At 50.2% G+C, this 22,019-nt stretch overlaps 1 protein-coding gene across 11 annotated transcripts in view; it reads left to right on the plus strand.

Annotated features, from left to right (window-relative positions):
- The first annotated feature begins 4,796 nt into the window (after window positions 1-4,796).
- Znf341 (zinc finger protein 341) overlaps window positions 4,797-22,019 on the plus strand; it is a 39,448-nt gene continuing 22,225 nt past the window's right edge. For 2 of the 11 annotated variants that reach the window (XM_078051643.1, XM_078051646.1), the window contains exons 1-7: window positions 4,797-4,905; window positions 9,280-9,390; window positions 11,523-11,719; window positions 14,759-14,908; window positions 15,807-16,058; window positions 18,766-18,961; window positions 20,507-20,597. In XM_078051643.1, coding sequence (XP_077907769.1) covers window positions 4,875-4,905; window positions 9,280-9,390; window positions 11,523-11,719; window positions 14,759-14,908; window positions 15,807-16,058; window positions 18,766-18,961; window positions 20,507-20,597 — 1,028 coding nt within the window. In that variant the 5' untranslated portion in view covers window positions 4,797-4,874. Of the gene's footprint in view, window positions 4,906-5,893; window positions 6,715-9,279; window positions 9,391-11,522; window positions 11,720-14,758; window positions 14,909-15,806; window positions 16,059-18,765; window positions 18,962-20,506; window positions 20,598-22,019 lie in introns of those variants that run through there. The other 9 variants (XM_078051645.1, XM_078051647.1, XM_078051642.1 and 6 more) reach the window with 8 other exon arrangements.

The raw sequence follows: 22,019 nt of genomic DNA on the forward strand, positions 1-22,019 counted from the left end.
GTCCATCAGGAGGACCTGGGGGATTTTAAAGAACTCCTTCAAGGGTTGCATCCTGTAGGGGGTCCGGGGGCACCCTAACTGTGTTAGGTATTCACTTCTTAGATCCTCTGGCAGATAGCTCCTTCCTTGGCAGGTGTGTTCAAGGGCAATTAACTAGGGGAAGATAACACAGTCACCCTAATCTTGTTAGAGAGGGGGAGGGGGAGAAGAGAAAAAACATGTCCATTTAAAAATAAGCCTGAGAGCAAGGAGGACTACATTCAAAAGGTGAAGTGGCCCACTGTGCCCACCCCCACCACACTCCTTCAACATAGGGCTCCCCATGGAAGGAGTGGAGAAAAACAGAACCGCCAGTAGCGGAGTATCACATAATAGGGGTTTGTACCAGGCACTGGAGAACCTAAGATGGCAAAGGAGGGTTTAATGCCATCCTGGAGGTCAGGGAGAGCTTGTCAGAGGAGGCAAGAAGGCACATTCCCATTGTTCTGATGAAGGTAGGAAAACAGCCTTTCAAGAAGAGAGAACAGCATGTGCAAATGCCCTGCAGAGCTGATAAAAGTATACCGTAACCAACTCCAGTCAGAACAATATCAGCAATAATAAGGGTTGGCGAGGATGTGGGGGGAAAGGCACACTCAGACATGGCTAGTGGGACTGCAAATTGGTGCAACCACTCTGGAAAGCAGTATGGAGATTCCTCAGAAAACTGGGAATGGAAACACCATTGGACCCAGCTATCCCACGCCTCAGTCTATACCCAAAGGACTTAAAATCAGCACACTATAGAGACACAGCCACATCGGTGTTTATAACAGTTCAATTCACAATAGCTAAACTATGGAATCAACCTAGATGCCCTTCAACAGATAAATGGATAAAGAAAATATGGTATATATATATACAATGGAATAGTACTCAGCCTTAAAGGAGAATAAAATTATGGCATTTGTAAGTAAATGGATGGAACTAGAGAATATCATGCTAAGTGAAATAAGCCAAACCCCCAAAAAACAAAAGCCAAATGGTTTCTCTGATAAACGGATGCTGATCCTCAAAGGCCGGGGGAGGGGGAGAGAAGAAAGAAGGAAGGAACTTTGGTTTGTGTAGAAGGGAGTGAGGGGAGGGGTGGGGCTGTGGGGATGGGAAGGACAGTAGAATGAGACAGACATTTTACCCTATATACATGTATGATTACTAGTGTGACTCTGCACCATGTATAGCTAGAGGAATGAGAAGTTGTGCTCCATTTGTGTACAATATGTCAAAATGCATTCTACTGTAAAATAAATAAATAAAAATAAAATTTAAATATGCTGTGATCAAAATATACTATGTGCATGTTGGAAAACCACCATGCTTTGTGTTGCTTTGTGTTAGTGGAATCTTCTTCTTATTATTCTTTTGTAATTTTTGGTTGAGGAAGAACACAATGACTTTATTTTATTTATTTATTTCTAGATGGTGCTGGGGATCGAACCCAGTGCCTCATACAGGCTATGCAAGTGCTCTATCACTGAGCTACAACCCCAGCCTCCATCCCCAGTATTTAAAAAAAATTTTTGTAGTTGTAGGTGAACAGAAAGCCTTTATTTTATCTGTTTATTTTTATGTGGTGCCGAGGATCGAACCCAGTGTCTCACGCATGCTAGGCAAGTGCTCTACCACTGAGCCACAGCCACAGCCCAATCCCCAGCATTTTTTACTTTTTATTTATTTATTTTTAACATTTATTTTTTAGTTTTAGGTGGACACAATATCTTTATTTTACATTTATGTGGTGCTGAGGATCGAACCCAGTGCCTCATGCATGCTAGGTGAGCACTCTACCACTGAGCCACCACCCCAGCCCCATATTTTATTTTTTATTTTGAGTCAATGGCTTGCTAAGTTGCCCAGGCTGACCTCAAACTTTTGATCCTCTGTGCTCAGTCTCCATGTAGCTGGGATTACAGCAGGCCTAAGGCACTGCACCTGCCCCCTCTGCCTTTCTTTTCTTTTAAATTTTTTTTTTTTTTTTTAGTTGTAGATGGGCACAATACCTTTATCTTGTGTGATTATTTTTATGTGGTGCTGAGGATGGAATCCAGTCCTCACACCTGCCAGGTGAGTGCTCTAAACTGAGCCCCACCCCAGTGTCCGCTCTGCTCTTCGTATAGCTGACTCCAGCTCATTTCTCAGGTCCATCTCCTCGGAGAGGCCTTTCCTGATCACCCTCATTAAAACAGCCTCGCTTTCTTTTTTTTTTTTTTTTTTTAGAGAGAGTGAGAGAGGAGAGAGAGAGAGAGAGAGAGAGAGAACTTTTAATATTTATTTTTTAGTTCTCGGTGGACACAACATCTTTGTTGGTATGTGGTGCTGAGGATCGAACCTGGGCCGCACGCATGCCAGGCGAGCGCGCTACCGCTTGAGCCACATCCCCAGCCCCAGCCTCGCTTTCTCTCAGAAAAAATTAAAGTTACAGAACCTCTCTCTCTCTTGTTTACAGCCTATCTCGCCTGCTAGACTATGATTCCATAAAGGCAAGGATTTTTGTCTTTTTGTCAGGGATGTGTCCCCAGCATTTAGAACAGTCAGCACATAGTAGACGTCCCCAATTTTAAAAAATGAATGTGAATATATTATTACTTGAATAATAATAATAATAAAGTTATATGAAGAGGGAACCCTGCTCTTACTCCTACCAGAGAGGCAATAGGTAGGCCCTGGGTCTCCAAGTTTTCCAGGAAAGGAGCGAGGTATAGAGTCTAGAAGAGGGGGTTTTCTGTGGGGGATATTTGCCCAGGGCTCATGTGCAAGGGGGAATGGAGGGGGTGGTGGTAGTAGTGGGGGAACAGGGGTGATTCAGAGCAGGATGGGGAGTTCATTGGTAGAAATGGGTCTTGGGTGGTGGATAAACAGAGGGTCTATGCAGCAAGTCATCAGAACAATGAATTGGCAGCATTCCACAAGGGGAGAAGCTTTGAATGAATATTGCTTAATTTTTAGGATAAATTTATTTATTCGTTTATTTGGGTGCTGGGGATTGAACCCAGGGCTTCACACATACTGTGCAGTGTTCTACCACTGAGCTACGCACCCTCCTTAAGGGATCTGTATGTAGTGGTTTGGGGGTCTGCAGAATGAAAGTAGATGGGCTGGGGATGCACCTCAGCACAGCACGGGGTAGAGCACTTCCCTAGCAAGCACCAGGGCCCTGGGTTCAATCCCCAGAACCATTAAAATTTTTTTAAAATTCATTTTATTTTTGGTACCAGGGATTGAACTCAAGGGCACTCAACCACTGAGCCACATCCCCAGCCCTTTGTTAAATTTTATTTAGAGACAGGGTCTCACTGAATTAGTTGCTCAGCACCTCACTGTTGCTGAGGCTGGGTTTGAACTCGAGATCCTGCTGCCTTAGCCTCCTGAGCCACTGGGATTACAGGCGTGCGCCACTGTGCCCGGCTAAAAAAATAATAATTTTTAAGATTGAATGTCAGTGGTAGAGCGCTTGCCTAGCATGTTTGAGGCACTGGGCACTGTTTTTAGCCTATCTTGCCTGCTAGACTATGATTCCATGATCCTCAGCACCACATATAAATAAATAAAGGTTCATTGACAACTAAAAAATATTAAAAAAAAAAAAAAAAAGATTGAATGTCTGTTTTCTCCCACTCCTTCATGGGAAAGGATCAGTGAATTTTTAGAGCTAAGAGAATTTGGTTGTATAGAGAGTGAGGGTGTGTGTGTGTGTGTGTGTGTGTGTGTGTGTGTGTGTGTGTGTGTGGTGAGAGAGAGAGAGAGAGAGAGAGAGAGAGAGAGAGAATATGAATGAATGAATCTGGGGGGAGATACAGAGAGAGGTAGGTGGGAGGGTCCCTGTGAGACCTGAATGGACCTCTGTGAGGCTGGGCTGGGAGTGACTGGCTGAGCACTGGGGGTTTATGTGTCAAAAATAGGGTCTTTAGCAGGGCTCAGCGCGTGTCTGTAATCCCAGCTACTCAGGAGGCTGAGGCAGGAGGATCTCAAGTTTGAGGCCAGCCTAGGAAATTTAGGGAGACCCTCAGCAATCCAGCTATTTCAAAAAAGAAAAAAGAAAATGAGAGTCCCTGGGGAAGCAGGAATGGATCCATAGGAAAGGAAAATAGGAGGCTCCTGAAAGGTGGAAATGGGGAGGGTCTTCAGCCATGGAGGAATCTGAGGTGATAGTTTATTTATTATTTATTTATTTATTATCTACACATGACATTACAATGATCTTGGCAATTCATACATTTGTGTCATTGGGGTATAATTTCTCATTTTTCTGACTGTACAGATTGCAGAATCACACTGGCCATAGAGTCACCTACATCAATCATGGTGTCTGTTCTATTCTGCTGCCCTGATTAAGCCCAGGCAGGGATGGGAAGTTACACGAGGAGAGACCGGTGGTGGGGAAAGATGGGGGCTTCAGCGGGAGGGAAGTCTGTGACACGGGGTGGAACCTGGGTCGCTCAGCTGGGGTTTGCGGGAGTCCTTGTGACAGAGCCGAGTGGTCCGCGTGAGCTGGTGTTGCAAAGTTGGGATGGGAGCGGGGTCGGGGTGTCGGTGGGGGGTCTGGTCTGGTGAGTGGTTCAGATAACAGGGCGGGAGGGTCCCGTGGGCGCAACCCACTGAGGTCCTTCAGGGAGGTGGAGATGGGGCCCGGAGGCGCCGGACACTGGGCCACCGGGGCGAGGTGCGGGAGCCCAGGGACGCTGGGGTCCCGCCAGCCGTGGCCGCGTGCGGGGGCCGGGGGGCTCGGCGGCGGCTCTCGGGCGCCCCCTGGCGGCCCCAACCCCGCCGCCGCCGCCGCTCCCACAATGCTCGCGTAGCCCCGCTTGGGCTCCCGCGGCGGCGGCGGCGGCTCCAAGATGGCGCAGGCGATCTTCGAGGCCCTGGAGGGTGAGCAGCTACGGGGCCCGCGGAGACGGCTGTTCCGCGCTGCGCCCCCTCCCGCCGCGCCCTCGCAGCGCCGGGCCCAGGGCGCGCGGCGGCCTCGGGGCGGAGGGCGCGGGGCCCGGAACAGCCGCGGGGCGGGAGGGGCGCAGGCAAGAAGAGCCGCGGGAGCCACGGTCCGGCGGGGAGGGCGCAGCGGGACCGGAACAGCCGCGGGAGCCGAGGCCTGGCGGGGGCACCGGTCCCGGAACAGCCGTCGAGAGCTGGTCCAGCGGGGAGGGGGCCGCGGGCCCGGAACAGCTCCAGCCTCAGGGCCTCGGGCCGGCGAGGGAGGGGTGTCCCGGCGGGAACAGCCGGGCCGCGCCGCTGCTCCGCAGGACCCAGGCGCGGAGGGACGCGGTGCAGGAGCCGCTGACCCGCGCCAGGGCTTGGGCAGCTGGGCCAGCGCCCTGCCCACCAAGAGCTTCCCTGTGCGAACTGTGCCTCGTGCTGGCACGTAGTCCCTTATATGCAGACTGGCAAGGGAGAGGCGCCATCGGTGTGCAAGCTCCAGACTAGCAGTTCACAGACCCAAGCCCGCACACCTGGGCTTCTACCGCGTGTGCCCTGCTGGGGCACCGAGTATCGCACACTCAGACCAACACACGATGCCCGCCGGCGTGTGCCTGGCGGGACGCGGTGCTCTCAGATCCAAGCTGTGAATACCGGGTGCCCACTGACTGCCTCGTGATCTGCAGGATCCCGGGATGGAGAATGGTTCTTAGGACCAGAGAATTGGAGGCTTCAGATACAGCAAACTTGGAGTGCCTCCGTGTGCACCTGCTGGCATCAGGGGGCAAGGGTAGCCTTAGCTACCCCGGACCAGGGCACACAGTAGACCCTGGGGGAAATACAGACCCTAGAAAGATGAGTAATCGGTTAGAATGCAAACGAAAGAGGACTGGGCTGGCGGGGCTGGGGTGGGGTGAAGTGGGGTGGGTGGCGGGAGGAGACTTTGAGTCCTGCACCTCCCTTGGAAAACTGGGCCACTTGCTTTACTTCTTGGAGGGTTAAGAGTTCTCACCATGGAGGGGGATTCAATTTCAAGAATAGTCATTGAGCCAGACACACTCCTCATCCGCACCCCCCAGTCTAGCGGTTGTGGTGGAGAGAGACATAGAACAAGCAATTGTAGAAATGATAGAATTCTAGAAAAGGTAGATGGTGAAAGAAGATCTCAGCTGGCCATTTGTGCAAAATGAAGAAAATAGGGGTGATGGATGTGAAAGGTGAGGGTCAGTGAGGGTTCTGTGTGGGAGGATAAGAAAATGGAGTGAGGCCTTTCTCTTTCATCTGCACTATTAGAATGATAATTATAAGAATTAATTTGTGTATTGAATAAAGAAGAAATTAAAAGAGAAATCAGGTGGGACTAGAGCTTGTGGTAGAGGAGGGTCATGCACAAGCTCTGGGTTCAGTTCCCAACACCAAAATATAAATGAATAAGTAAAAGAGAAATCAGCCCCTAGGACATCACCATGCCTGCTGGGCGAGGGAAGGGCAGCAGGCCTGAAGATCCAGGGGAGAGGGTCATCTGAATGACCCAGGCAGTGGGAACTGCATTTGCAAAGTTCTCCCCTGGTTTCTCATGCAGGGGAGCAGCTAGAGAAGAGGCTTCCATTGGTTTGATGAAGCTTCTGAACTTTATCTTGGGATCAGTGTGGAGCTAAGAAAAGATTTTCAGCAGGGGAGCCGCACAAGCTAATGTATGTTTTATAAAGTTCACCATGGCCTCTGCGGGAACAGACTGGAGGGGGCCAGAGTGGCTCTTGGGAGGTGAGTGAGGACTCTGCCCAGGTTGTCAGCTGAGAACTGATGGTGGCCCTGGCCAGGGGACAGCTGAGGGGATTGAAAGAGTGGATCTGAGGGCTGGGGATGTGGCTCAAGCGTTAGCGCACTCGCCTGGCATGCGTGTGGCCTGGGTTCGATCCTCAGCACCACATACAAAACAAAAAAGATGTTGTGTCCGCTGAAAAAAACTAAAAAATAAATATTAAAAAAAAAAAAAAAAGAAAGAGTGGATCTGAGACAAATTTGGTAGCTAGGTTTGCCAAAAGTCTAGAAAGTGGAGGAGGGAGCAGTAGGTAAGGAAAGAATGAAGGGGTACCCAAGAGGCATTTTGGGAGTGGTGCTCTGTTCTGTCTGTGTGTGGTACTGGGGATTGAACCCAGGGACATTGTACCACTGAGCTGTATCCTCAGACCTTCTGTATTTTTTTATTTTGAGATAGGGTCTTGCTAAGTTGTTTAGGCTGGACTGAAACTTTCTATGAGAGCCTCCACAGTCTCTGAGATTATTGGTATGTGTCCCCACACCCAGTTGAATCCCACTATTATTTATAATTATAATGCACCAATTAAAAATAATAGAATGATCCCCTATATCCTATACCCAGTCTCTCCCAATGGTAACATCTTGTAAACTAGAGAATATCACTGTCAGTCAACACAAAACAGTTCTGTCACTACCAGGTGTTGTCCTTTTCTAGCCACACCACAAATCTTTCCTCCATTCACATCATCCTTGACCCCTGGCAACTGTTAATCTGTTCTGTTTCTAAAGTTTTGTCATTTAAAGAATATTATAGGGCTGGGGTGTAGCTCGCTGGCAGAGCACTTGCCTGGTATGTGCAAGGCCCTGGGTTCAGTCCCCAGCACCCATACACTCACCAAAGAACATCCTATAAATGGAACTGTAGAATACATAACCTTTGAGACTTGCTTTTTTTCCCACACATCTCAGTTGAAGGTTGAATCAAGTTGTTGTGGCTATCAATAGCTTGTTCCTTTTCTTTTTTGGGGAGGGGTAACTAAGGGTTGAACTCAGGGCACTTGACCACTGAGCCACACCCTCAGCCCTATTTTGTATTTTATTTAGAGACAGGATCTCACTGAGTTGCCTCACCTCACTTTTGCTGAGGCTGGCTTTGAACTTGCAATCCTCCTGCCTCAGCCTCCCGGGCCACTGGGATAATAGGTGTGTGTGTGCGCCCTTGTGCGTAGCTAGTTTTTTCCTGTTGCTGAATATTTCGTGGTATGGATGATCCAGTTTAACTATCTGTCCACTGGAGAGTCTTCTGAAATGTTTCCAGATTTTTAAAATCATGAGTAAAAGTTCTGTGGACATTCATGTATAGATTCGTACCCAGCTTCTAAAACACAGTTTTGCATCCTGCTCAGGGACAGGATAGGAAAGAGTCCAGAGGCAGAAGGAACCTCTGGAAATAGCAATGTTTAGGGAGCAGTCAGGAGAGGAAAGGAGGTGTGTGCTAGACGGCTTTTTATAACTATGATGAGATAAACAGCTTAAAGGGTGAAAGATTAATTTGGCTCATGATTCCAGAGGTTTCAGTCCCTAGTCAGCTGGCCCCATTGCTGTGGGCCTGTGATAAGGCAGAACATTGCCTCACCACATCTTGGCAGGGAGGGCCAAGGACAAGAATCTATTCTTTGCAGAGCATGTCCCCAAGGACGCACTTCCTCCCACCAGGCCCCACCTTCTAATTTCCACCCCTTTCCAGTAGTCCATTCAAGCATGAACCCATCAGAGGTTAGTCTGTTAATGAGATGAGACCTTCATGATCCAATCACTTCCTAAAGCCCCACCTCTGACTATTGCTACACTGGGGACCACGCCTTCAACATAGGAGGCTTTGGGGGATATTCCATATCCAAACTACAGCAAGTCCCCAGAAAGGAGGAGGAGACCTTGGAAGGGTGGTACCTGGAGCCAAGAAGGAAGTGTTCCATGGTGTGTCTGGATGCTGCCAGGTGGTCTTTGGTGGTAGGTGGGAGCTTAAGTCCCCCTGGAGCAGGAGGATTGGAAGTTAGGTCGATTAAGAGCAGGACAGCCTTCAGCAGATGCTTGATAGTGAAAGGAAGATAGATGGGAACAAAGAAGGCAAGGGTGCCTGGATTCAGACAGACTTGTGAGACATGGGGCATGGGTGAGAAAGATTTCCAGAAGGGCTCCACGGTTTAGGATTAGAGGTAGCCATCAGTAAGAGAGGAACCCAAACTAGCAGTGACCGAAAGAGGCTGGAACATTGTTTCATGGGAGAATCCAGCGGAAGTCAGTTTGCAATGTGAGGATGGCAGGTACTTTTGCTAAGGCTGGCTTTGAACTCTCAATCCTGTTGCCTCAGCCTCCCGAGCTGCTGGCATTACAGATGTGTGCAACTCTGCCCAGCAAATCTTGGGATCTGTTACAGGGCAGTAGGAGAGAACATCTGCTGGGCTCTGCCAGCTGTCTCTACCCTGGTGTTGCAGAGGGTCTGGCTCGGGAGGATGAAGACAGCAAGATCTGGGCCACTTTCCTCAGAGCCCATGTTGTCTTTTTCAGGAATGGACAATCAGACTGTTCTGGCCGTCCAGTCACTGTTGGATGGCCAAGGAGCAGTCCCTGATCCAACAGGCCAGAGTGTCAGTGCGCCCCCTGCCATCCAGCCATTGGGTGAGTATCTGCTGTGCCCACCAGTGGAGAGTCAGTGGCTCCTGAGAGGGTATAGGAGTAAACTGTCACTGGGTCCTTAGGATGTCCCTGGGAATCAGAACCCTGTCTCCCACCCTCCAGCCTGTACCTTCAGGTTTATTCAGGCCTTCTCTGCTTAGCTCGGAGGACGCTCTCTCACTTACTTAGTGGCTGTGGGAGCCCCGATGCTGTGCAATGCTTTTTATTTTCTCTGAAAGTTGTTTCTCAACTCTCCAGAAAGAATAGGCTGAACATGAATGTCTTCAATTTAAAGACCAAGTCCCTAAGACATAGGGCAAAACTCTGTTGCAAGTCCTTATATGAGACTGAGTGTTCATTTATTTCTTCCACAAACATTCTTAAGCACTTAGGAAGCACTCTCGGGACAAAAGGATAAAAACCTGTTTTGAATTTTGTGTCCATAGTCCCTGGCTCTGTGGCCTTGGCCAAGTGAATCAACCTCCCTAGGTGTCGGTTTCCATGTCTGTTAAATGGGGATAATTGTCCTATTTCATAGGAACCTTATGAGAGTACTCGGGACTTGGTTTCAACTGTTGTAGATGAGAAAGGAAAGTTTCTTATGGTTTTTAAAAGATTAAATTTATCTCCCTGGTGGGCATTTGAGGTGAGTCTGGTGATTTCTTTCTGTGGGTCTGCTGTCCTCACGTGCAGTCCAGGGTGGCTGCCCCACCCAGCTCCTACTGTGGTCGCCACCTAGCCCCTACTGTGGTCGCCACCTCCCGGCCAACACAAAGGGAAGAAAGAAAGAAGTGGAAATCATGCCTTTTCCTTTCAAGGGGAAGTTGCACATACAGTACATTCTGCTGTCATTCTGTTGGTCAGAATTCAGTCACATGACATGCTGCTACAAGGCAGGCTGGGAAGCATGTCTGTCACTCACTCATCTTTAACTAGGAAGCCATGTTTCCCACTAATTTTTTCCTTCCTTCCTTCCTTCCTTCCTTTTTTTGTAGTGGAGATTGAACCCAGGGGCACTTAACCACTAAGCCACATCCCAGCCTGTTTTATTTTTTTATTTGGAGACAGGGTCCCACAGAGTTCCTTATAGCCTTGCTAAGTTACTGAGGCTGGCTTCAAACCTGTGATCCAAGCTGCTGGGATTATTATGTGTCACCATGTCTGGTTCAATTAACTTTTCATTTATTCAGCAAACATCCATTGAGGACCTCCTAAGTGTGCAGAAGATATCCCAGCTGTGGTGATAAAGAAGACACGTTTCTTTCCCTTAGGGGACTCATAGTTTGGTGCTGATGAGAAAGCTAATATATGACAGGTGAACCCAAAGGAAGGAACTCTGGCTAAGCCTTCCTGGAGGAGGTGAGCCTTGCAGAATGAGTTGTTCTAAGAGAAGCAGCTCAGCAGCGGGCAGTGTGCTCACCTGGTCCATTTGGAGACAGAGGAATAAATTCAGGCAGGATAAAGATTCCTAGCTGGGTGCAGTGGCACAAGCCTGTAATCTCAGGGGTTTGGGAAGCTAAGGCAAGAGAATCGTGAGTTCAAAGCCAGCCTCAGCAATTGAGTGAGGCCCTAAGCAACTCAGTGAAACCCTGTCTCTAAATAAAATACAAAAAAGGGCTGGGGATGTGGCTCGGTGCTTAAGCACTCCTATACTCAATCCCTGGTACCAAAAAAGAAAAAAAAAATCTGAAATTATCAACTTTGAACGGAACCCATTCTATTATTATTATTATTATTTTTTTTTTACATTTTTTATTTTTTAGTTCTCGGCGGACACAACACCTTTGTTGGTATGTGGTGCTGAGGATCGAACCCGGGCCGCACGCATGCCAGACGAGCGCGCTACCACTTGATCCACATCCCCAGCCCCCCATTCTATTATTTCCTGGTGTCTAATGGTTTGCTTCTAGCTGCACATGGCTGGCTCTTCCCACAGGAGCCTGTGTGGCTCCCAGGAAGCTCCCGGTTGATGTTCCACACACTCAACAAATCGGGAATGCTGTCCAGAGTTGCTGGTTCTCTCTGTTTTGCAATCTCCCCTGTTCACCTTGATGCCCCTGACTTAATCTTGCTTTTTTTTTCCCCATTACTCAATCCCTCTACGGTCCCTTCCTGCATCTGGGTATGACCTTTAGATGATGAGGATGTCTTTCTCTGCGGAAAGTGCAAGAAGCAGTTCAACTCGCTGCCAGCCTTTATGACCCACAAGCGAGAACAGTGCCAGGGGAACGCCCCTGCCCTGGCCACCGTCTCGCTGGCCACAAACAGCATCTACACGCCTCCAGCAGCACCTGCCACAGTCCAACAGGCCCCGCCTCCTGCCAATCGCCAGGTATTTATTCACTCATTTATCCTCCCAGCTTTTTTTTTTTTTAAGCTAGGTCTGAGCTTGCTGTCCTCCTGCTTCAGCTGCCTGAGTTGAGCTGGGATGACAGGTGTGCGCCACCACATCTGTTCCAGCAGATCTTTCCAAGCACCTACTGTGTGTCGGGCACTGCTGGGCCCAGGAGGTACATCAGTGGATAAAACAGATCAGGTCCCTGCCCTTGTGGAGCTGAGTGACACGGGTAGTATGCAAACAAACACATAAAGCTGTACTTCCTTCAGCGTGTTGAGTGCAGAGCTAGGGGACGCCAAGGCAGAGTGATACCTGGGGAAGGGCTCTGTGGAAAGGTGATATGTGAGCAGAGACCCAAGGAGGTGAGGGGAAGAGTGTTCCAGGTGGAGGGATCAGCAGGTACAAAAACCTGAGGCAGAAGTGTGCCAGGTCATTCCAGGTACAAGGAGGGGACTGCGGCTGGGAGGGTGAGGAAGACGGAGGGTGACAGGGCCCGCAAGAGGGGCCTGGCAGGTGGGTCGGTCTTATGGGCTTCACCTGGAGTGAGATGGGAAGTGCCGGAAAGCTTTGAGCAGCAGAGGGGTGTAATCTGACTTACGCTCTAACCAGATCTCTCAGCTGCTGTCAAGAGAGTAGATTCTGACAGGAAGGAGAGCAAAGCCAGGAGGCAGCTGTGATGGCAGCTCCAGGCAGTGGGCGGCGCGGCTGGACCAGGGTGGTGCCCGAGGACGGGGTGAGAAGGAGACTTGGGAAATATTTTGAAGGTGTTAACAAAAGGGTGTGTAGGCCAGTTTAGTGAGGAGTGTGACATAAAGAGACATAAAGAGGAGTCAAGGGTGACTTGAGTTGGAGTCCAAAATGGGAAAGCTACCAGGAGAATGTTTTAGCAGGGTATTAGGAGTTCACCTGGATGAGCTCTGGGAGCCGTAGAGGGAGACAGTGTAGACTGTGCAGACCCCAAGGCCGAGGTCAGAAGGAGGGCAGGCTGGAACATGGTTCTAGAGCAAGGACGTCTGGTGGGGGCCCCAGGTTAAAGGATCCCTTATGAAGGAGGCTGGGCATTCTCAGGAAGAGTCAAGGAGCTGAATTTCCCTGTGGCTTCCTCCTCTCTCCTTACTCTTTTAGAATCTTATTGGACACAGTTCTGCCATCAGAAAGAGCATTCACCCCCAGCCCACTGGGACATGCAGACTGAAACTTTTCAAATTGCCACAGGATCTCCTAGCATAGGACACAGTCATTTCTCTAACTCCTCGATTATGAGTTTTACTAGAAGAAGGTATTCCCCTCCCCTACTTTTTTTTTTTTTCAACAAAAGAAGAGAAGAAAAATTCTTTCTTTCTGTTTTTGTTGTTTGTTTTTAGTATTGGAGATTGAACTCAGGGGTTTTTACCATTGAGCTACATCCCCTATATTTTTACATGTTGATATATCTTTTATTTTATTCATTTATTTATATATGGTGCTGAGGATCGAACCCAGTGCCTCACACATGCTTGGCAAGTGCTCCATCAACAACATTATTTTATTTTATTTTATTTTAAAAATTTGTTATTATTATTTTTTGGTACCAGGAATTGAACCTAGTACTTAACCACTGAGCCATATCCCCAGCCCTTTTTTGTATTTTATTTAGAGACAGGGTCTCACTAAGCTGCTTAGGGCCTGACTAAGTTGCTGAAGCTGCCTTTGAACTTGCGATCCTCCTGCTTTAGCCTCCCAAGCTGCTGGAATTACAGGCATGCGCCACTGCACCCAGCCAGTTTGACGCTTTCTTGTAAGATTTGCCTGTTCCCCTAACTATTCTAAGCATGATATTTTAATTTTTTATTGATTTGTACCTTTGCTGGTAATTCAGGCCTTGCCTCCTACTTTCTTTCTTTCTTTTTTTTAAGAGAGAGAGAAAATTTTTTAATATTTATTTTTCAGTTCTTGGCAGAAACAACATCTTTGTTTGTATGTGGTGCTGAGGATCGAACCCGGGCCGCACGCATGCCAGGCGAGCGCGCTACCGCTTGAGCCACATCCCCAGCCCGCCTCCTACTTTCTATTTTTAAGTATTTTTTAGTTGTAGATGGACACAATATCTTCGTCTATTAATTTATTTTTGTGTGGTGCTGAGGATCAAACCCAGTGCCTCACATGAGTGAGGCAAGCGATCTGCCACTGAGCTACAGCCCCAGCCCCCTTGTACCTTTTGAAAGTTAGAAGGTTACAAATCAAGACTCGTTTGGTGCTGCTCCTCTCCCCTGCCCCCAGGTAGCTGTTGGCAGATATCCTTCATGATCTAAGGTATATTCAAATATTTTATTTAAGTAACTAAGGAATCATATGCTATTGTTTTAGATTTTTTTTTAAAATAAGAACACATAATCTTTGTATTATATGCAATTTTATTTTTTATGCCATATAGTATTCTATTCCAGGAATATGATGTTATTAAAAAAATTCTTATACCTTTATTTTATTTATTTCTTTTTATGTAGTGCTGAGGATCGAACCCAGTGCCTCACGCATGCTAGGCAAGTGCTCCAGCCCCAGCCCTGTGGTCATTCCCCCTTTGGTGGACATTATTTAGTTTTCCACTGTTGGAAACAAGGCTGTGTGGCCGGCCCAGTGGCATACACTGTCATCCCAGTGACTGGGGAGGCTGAGGCAGGAGGATAGCAAGTTCAAAGCCAGCCTCAGCAACTTGGCAAGACCCTGTCTCAAAAAAGAAAAAGGGCCAGGGGTGTGGCTCAGTGGTAAAGAATCAAGGCTCGTAGGAGCCTCTCATCTGGGCTCTCTGTGCAGTGTGTGAGCGGTTCCCTGGTCTAGAAACCGGAAGTGTTATTGCTGGATCAGAGGCTTGTACTTTGCAGTATGGTGTCTGTTATTCTGTTTTGGGGAGGATTGAGCGGAGAGGTGGAGGGCCAGGGTCACATGGTCGGGTCTGTGGGACTCGGGAACCTGGATCTTTCCCTCAGCTTCCCTGCAGAGCCTCAGAGGTGTTCACACATCCCTTCCTGTCTGTCTGTCTCTCTTGCTGCTCAGATCTCCACGTACATCACAGTGCCCCCGTCCCCACTGATCCAGACCTTGGTGCAGGGCAACATCTTGGTGAGCGATGACGTGCTCATGTCCGCCATGTCAGCCTTCACTTCCCTGGACCAGCCCATGCCCCAGGGGCCCCCGCCTGTGCAGGTAAGGAGGCCACCGGCTTCTCACAGGGTCTTTCTTTTTCTTGCTTTGTTCTTTGTGTTTATTTGTAGTATTGAGGATCAAACTGGAGACCTTACACATGCAAGCAAGTCTCACTGGGTCTTGTCTCCAGGCCTGTGTTCAGTACTTTGTAGAAAAAAGGGGGCTTGGGCCGGCCTTCCCCTTGCTGAGGGGGCCTGTCAGCCTCCCGCGGCCAGCCTCACTACCTTGAGGGAACCGCCACAGTTTGGCTATTTTGACTCCTGCTTTTGTTTTTTAAAAGTGTCCCTTGTCAGCTGGGCGTGCTATAATCCTAGTGATTTGGGAGGATGAGGCAGGAGATCACAAGTTCAAGTCTCTGCAGATGTAGCTAGTCATAAAGTGTCCCTGAGTTAAATCTTCCCACCCCCAAATATTAGAAGATACACCGGGGCTCCTTGGGATTTTCTAATACCCATAGGCGACCGGCCACCGTGACACCAATTCCAGACTCCCCGGAGGGACCGAGATGCTCCCAGTAAACCACACTGTTGGTACAAAGCGTCTAGATGAGCTGGTACTGGCACAGTGTGTGGTCTGTGCCGCTGGCGGGCAGAGCAGCCGTATCAGCCAGGAGTGTCCCCAAAGCTGCGTTCTTAGGTGCCCGTCAGAGCCAGCCCTGTAAACAGGCCTCCTGAAGATGGCAACATGCTGGTTGGTTTTGCTGATGTTCTTAGAAAAAAGAATAGTGGCTCCAGGCTGATGCCCCCTCAGAATTCCTCTGGGACTTTGTTTCCCTGTCCTCTCTGAGGTCCCTGTGAGTCGTTCCCGTCCCCTGAGGAGGCGCAGGTACAGTCTTCCTCATCAATGCTGGTGGCAGCCAGCAGCTCTAATGCTTTGCTTTACTTTGCTTTGATTTCAGAGCAGCCTGAACATGCATTCTGTGCCCAGCTACCTCACTCAGCCTCCACCACCTCCTCCACCCCCACCACCTCTGCCGCCACCTCCACCCCCACAACCCCCGCCGCCCCCACCCCAGAGCCTGGGCCCCCCCGGGCGTCCCAACCCTGGTGGCAGTGGCGTGGTGGAGGTGTACAGTGCTGCTGCGCCCATGGCTGGGAGTGGGACGGTGGAGATCCAGGCCTTGGGGATGCAGCCCTACCCACCACTGGAGGTGAGCCAGGGCCGGGAGGGGTGCGGGGACTTGGGCATGGCCAAGGCCTTTCCTGAGCACCGGCTGTGTGCCAGGCTCTGTGCTAGGGGTGTGGTGCCATGGGGGACTGAACCAGACCCACCCTGGCCCTCATGGGAGATGCATCGTGGGAGAAAGCGGGACCTCGATAGAAGCATCACAGCCACCGATGGAAAATGCGACCTGGGAGGTGGGATGAAGTAGAGGTTGAAGCAGAAACACTAGCCCTGCTCAGGGGCAGTCAGAACGGTCAGGATACTTGCCTTTGGGGAGAAGATCCCCCCAAATTATCAGCATAACTGTCTCATTCTTTTACAAGCGAGATGAATCAATTATCTATTGCTGTGTAAGAACCCCCCAGGACCTCAGTGTTTATGTCCAAGTGCTCACACCTCAGCCAGGCACCTCTGCTGATCTTGGCTGGGTGTCAGCTGCCCTGGGATGGCCTGGACTGCGACAAGGATGAGACTCAGCTCTGCTCTTTGTGGCCCTCATCCCCCTGCGGTTCTCCTGGCCGTGGTGGAGGCGAATACACAGAAATGCTTGAGGCCACTCTAAGCTTAGACCTGTAAGGACACGAGTCATTTCTCCCAGCCACAGTAGGCTATGAGGCCAGCCTAGATTTCAGGGGACCGACCTGATGCCACTTCTCGGTGGGAAGAGCTGTAGAGTCACCCTGCAAAGGTGCAGCACAGGCATGGGTCCAGGAAGGGAAGAGTCGGGGCCACGGTACAGTCAGTGTGTCGTGACCCGGTGGTGGGCACCTGATTGCCCAGGAAGGCCTTGAGTGATAGGTGAATTCGTGCCTGGGACAGATATTGACCGAGTGCAGTCCTGGTCAGGGTTGATTAGGGAGGTGCACACCACACCGTGCGTTTCTGGCAGAGGGATTTAATACAGAAGGTAGGTGTCTTCGGCGCTGGAGGAAGAGCTGCAGAAGCGCCACTGGTTTTCAGGCCTGCTGTCAGAGCTCGGCCCAGGGAGCCAGGGTGTGGCCGCTGCGCCCTGATGCCAGGGGCCAGTGGGGCGTGGAGTCTACTGCTGCACGGGGCCTGGGGAGCAGGAGGGGCACGTAGAGCGGGGCCAGCGGCTCCTTTGCTTGTGACTTGCACAGTCCGCCCTCTCCCACGTGGCTGCTGGACAGGGCGCTCTCTGCCCCACTGTGCATCCAGATCTCATGCAGCAGCTACTGCTGGGCAGAACGTAATCTTAAGTTCAAAACCACGCTGTCGAGGGAGGTGCATTTCCGGGCTGAGCCTGGGCCCTGTCGGGTGCCCACTGAGCGCTTTAGGGAGGGTGCTCGTTCAGCAGACCGTTGTCAAACACCTGCTCGAGCCAAGCGTGGCTCTGAGCCTGGGCCTGGAGTAGGGAGCAGAACTCCTTGCCCTGTGGAATGAAGCCGGACAAACAGGGAAAATGTCTGATTTTAATTGATTGAACCCAGGGCACTTTACCACTGAGCCTCATCCCCAGCCTTTTTTATTTTTTATTTTTTAATTTTTTTTGGTAAAATATTTTTAATTGTAGATGGCCACAATACCTTTATTTTGTTTATTTAGTTTTTTTATGTGGTGCTGGGGATCAAACCCAGTGCCTCACACATAGTAGGCAAGTGTTCTGCCACTGAGCCACAACCCCAGCCCACCTTCTGGAAGTCCACTGTCTCAAAATTTTTTTATTTTTGAGACAACGTCTTGCTAAATGGCTTAGGGCCTTGCTAAGTGGCTGAAGCTGTCCTCAACCTTGCAGTCCTCCTGCCTCAACCTCCCAAGTTGCTGGGACTCCAGGCATGTGCCACCATTCCTGGCTCAGAATTTCAGATAACAGTAAGTGTAAGGAGAAAAATAAAGCAGAGAGGGATAGGAAGTGACATTTTGGGTAGAATATTCCAGGAAGACCCATGAATGATATGCAAACAAGTTCTTCACAGTGTGCCAGTCATGATCCCGGCTTAGTTAACTCAGTTTTGTGAATGACTCAGAATTCATTCAGCAGCTTTCTGTGGCATCAGCATCGGCTCCCAGTTGACAGGAAGCTGTTACTGCAGCATCTGGCGGTGTTAGTTAGCTGTGAGGACACAGGCCCTTTGGGCTTCCTGTTCTCTTGTGCTAAAACTATCACCAAGAGCAATAATAGCTGGGTGTGGTGGCCCACTTCTATAATCCTGGTGGCTCAAGATGCTGAGGCAGGAGGATTGCAAGTTCCAAGCTAGCCTTAGCAACTTAGCAAGGCCCTCTCTCAAAATAGAACATAAAAAATGAAAAAATAAAAAATAACTGGAGATGTGGCTCAGTGGTAAAGTGCCCCCACTGGGTTCAATCCCCAGCCCTGAAAAGGGGAAAAAAAAAAAGGAGTTATAATAGCATTAATAACAGCTCATGTTTATCAGTGCCTAATGTATGCCAGCTTCTGCTCTGAGCTCTTAATTGTTCCTTTTTAAATTCTCATAACAACCCCATGAGAGGGAGCTGTGATGAGCCCCATTTTACGGAGGAGGAAACTGAGGCAGAGAGATTAAAACCCAGGGCCCACTTCAATAGTAAGTGGCAGAGCCCGGATTTATCCCAGGCAGGGCTTTTGAGGTTCCGGGGGTCTTGGAGTGACAGGTGCCTGAACCCCATTGAGCTGGTGGAGAGGCTGGGGGCTCTTCTCCTGCCCCAGCTCTTTCCCTGATGTGCTGTCTTTCTAGGTGCCAAATCAGTGTGTGGAGGCTCCAGTGTACCCCACACCTCCGGTGTACAGCCCTGGCAAACAGGGATTCAAACCGAAAGGACCAAACCCCGCTGTCCCTATGACCAGCGCCACTGGGGGCACAGTGGCCACCTTTGACTCCCCACCAACACTGAAGACCAGACGGGCTAAAGGTGCCAGTGGACTCCCGGAAGGTGGGCCCCCAGCCTGCCATGAGCATCTTCCCTTGGCATTAGCCTATCCGCAGGCTGTTTGGTTCTGGTCTTCCCTTTTGTAATGGTTAGGATTAATTTTGGTTGCATGTAATAGAAAAATCTAAAATAAGTGACTTAAAAAGTGATAGAATTTCTTTTCTGTCCTGGGTAGAACAAGACCAGAAGCAAGCAATCTGGGGATCATGTGACGTGGTCACCAGGCACCCATGTATCTTCTGTCTTTCTGTTCCTCTATCCCCAGAGCATGGCTTCATTTATCAGGGTGCCTCATCATCTAAAATGGCTGCTGGAGCTCCAGTCATCAATTTCATATTCCAGGCAGTAAGAAGGAGGAAGAAAGGAAGGGTAAAAGGGGTACCTCCCAGCTTCCAGAAGTTCTGTATGAGACTTTTGCTTACATCTAATTGGTGAGAACTTAGTCACATGGCCATACCTAGCTGGAAAGGAAGCTGGGAAATGTCTGCTTTAGCTAGGAGCACTGATGTTCCCATTATGTAAGAGAATTTTTGAGGGAAGAAGGAGAGAATGGTGTTAGACAAGTAGTAGTGTCTGTTACGTTTTGGAGGTGCTGAGTATGGGGCGGGTGACAGTGTCAGAAGCAGGAGGTAGAAGGAGGGAAAGATACTGAGAATTTCCCAGAGGCTTTCCAGTCAACCATTTTTCCTTTTCTTTTCTTCCACAAATATGTGTTGACCTGCGAGCACCAGGCTCCACGTCGGGCACCGGGGGTCTCATATCTTGGTCCATGATGCCTTTGCCCTCAGTTACTCAGAGCTTACTGGGAGAGCGAGCCAGGAAATAAATATCTGGGAGTCACTCTAGGAAGGAGATTAGCAGGGTTCTGTGATTCAGGTGCTGGGGAGAGGCTGGGAAGTGATGCGGTCTGGCTGGGCGCAGTGGCGCACACCTATAATCCCAAGAGTCTGGGGAGGCTGAGCAGGAGGATCTCAAGGGCAAGGCTAGCCTCAGCAATTCAGTGAGGCTCTAAGCAGCTCAGCCAGACCCTGTCTCCACATAAACAATGAAAAAAGGCTGGGAATGTAGCTCAGTGGTTAAGCGCCCCTGAGTTCAATCCCCAGTGCCCCAGCCCAGATGATGCCACCTGTTCATCTGGGGAGGCGAAGGGAGCAGCCTTGTGGGTATCTGTGCAAGGGGACCTGCGGGTGCATAGGTCCAGAGATGGGACCTTGCTTGAGGTCTTTCAAGGTTAGTAAGGAGTCCACTGCAGCTGGGTGGAGGGCTGAGAGGTTGAGGAGAATCAGAGGGTGCGGGTGCTGGAGGCCATAGGAAAGGTGGGATTTTTCCCTGGGGCAAGGGGAGCCTTTGAGGGTGCCGTCTTGCTTTCCAGCCAGAGCACGCGCTGGTTTCCCGGGGCACTGGGAGGAGCCCCCCATGCCTCTCGCCCTGCCTGTGCATGGACGTGGCCTTCCTGGGTGTGGGCTGTGTGGCCGCAGGTCCAGGGGATGGGGTGGTCCCCTCAGCGGTGCCCCAGCCTCACCAGCCCCTCCTGGCACTGTCTTTCAGCTGCAGGGAAGCCCAAGGCTCAGCAGCTCAAGTGCTCCTACTGCGACAAGTCCTTCACCAAAAACTTCGACCTGCAGCAGCACATCCGAAGGTAGGTGGGCGCGCCCCTCCTCCCTCCGAGGCTGGGGTCACCTCGGCCCTCCGCACTGTCACGGTGTGCAGGGCGCAGCCCAGGCCGGGCGCAGTGCAAGAGGACCATCTGGGCGGGTAGAGGGTGTGGGCGATGTGCTTGAGCGAGAGGGGCTCTGCGCCTGCTTGAGGCACCTCAGTCCTGCGCTGCCCGGGGGAGCTGCCGGCCACCTGCGCTGCTGGGGCCACTCGGCTGAACTGGGCCTCTCCTCCTAAGAGCGTGCCCGCCTGTCTAGGCCCACCTTCCGCGTGTGAGTGGAGGGGTGTTGAGAGTCCGCAGACCTGGGGGTCGTCGGCATCTTCTTTGCCACTGTGACCACAAGGCCTCATGGGACCTACTGTAGACGAGGCACCTCACTGGGGATCGGGGTTCCAGATGTCTCAGCCCATAGGTGGCTGACGCCCCTGCTCCAAGCCCTGAGGTGCAGGACGTCCTGGCAGAAGGAGGAAGGCAGCTCAGGACATAGCACCAGGAAGCAGAGAGAGCACTGGTCACCAGGAGCAGCATGGAGACCCCAAAGGCAGGCCCCTGGTGACCTCCGTCCCCCAGCCACACCCTACCTGCCTTCAGTCAGCGCCCAGCTGATCACTCAAGTGGATTAATGCATTGATTGGGTTAAGGCTCTCCTGACCCAGTTATTTCACCTCTGCACTTTCTTGCGTTGCCTCATACATGAGCTTTTGGGGACACCACATCTCCAAACTATTAACAGTGACATATGTTGATCCGTGAGGTGATTTAGGTGTTTTATAGACACAGTGTTGAAAAGTTCTAGCCAGGCACAGTAGCATGTGCCTGTGATCCCAGCACCTCAGGAGGCCGAGGCAGAAGGATGGCAAGTTCAAGGCCAGCCTTAGCAACTGAGCAAGACCCTGTCTCAAAGTAAAAAAATAAAAAAAAAAAATTTTGGCCACTGTAGCTTAGGGGCAAAACTCCCCTGGAGTTCAATCCCCGGTACCAAAAAAAAAAAAATCTGAAGATGTGATGAGATTATTCCCCTTGCAGTTTCAGCTCTTGGAGAATCACAGCAACCCTCTCTTTGGTGCTAGACTGTCTGATACTCACACATACCTGCTCTTCTCAGGCCGGGGAGGAGAGGCTGCTTCAGATTCCAACTGTGGCAGGGACGACTTCTTTCCAGACCATGTTCCTGTGCCTTTAGGGATTTGGAGTCACTCATTCTTTCCTGGTGGCCGAGCTGTGCTTTGTGGACCGTTTAGCAGCATCTTTGACTTCGTTGTTGTCTTTTTTTTTTTTTTTTTTGGTACCAGGGATTTAAACCGGGGGCACTTAACCACTGACCTCATCCCCAGCCCTTTTTATTTTTTATTTTTTTTTTTTGATACAGGGTCTCATTAAGTTGCTTAGGGCCTCACTAAGTTG

The sequence above is a fragment of the Ictidomys tridecemlineatus genome, chromosome 5 (genome assembly GCF_052094955.1).
Source record: "Ictidomys tridecemlineatus isolate mIctTri1 chromosome 5, mIctTri1.hap1, whole genome shotgun sequence".
Taxonomy (NCBI): Eukaryota; Metazoa; Chordata; class Mammalia; order Rodentia; family Sciuridae; genus Ictidomys; species Ictidomys tridecemlineatus.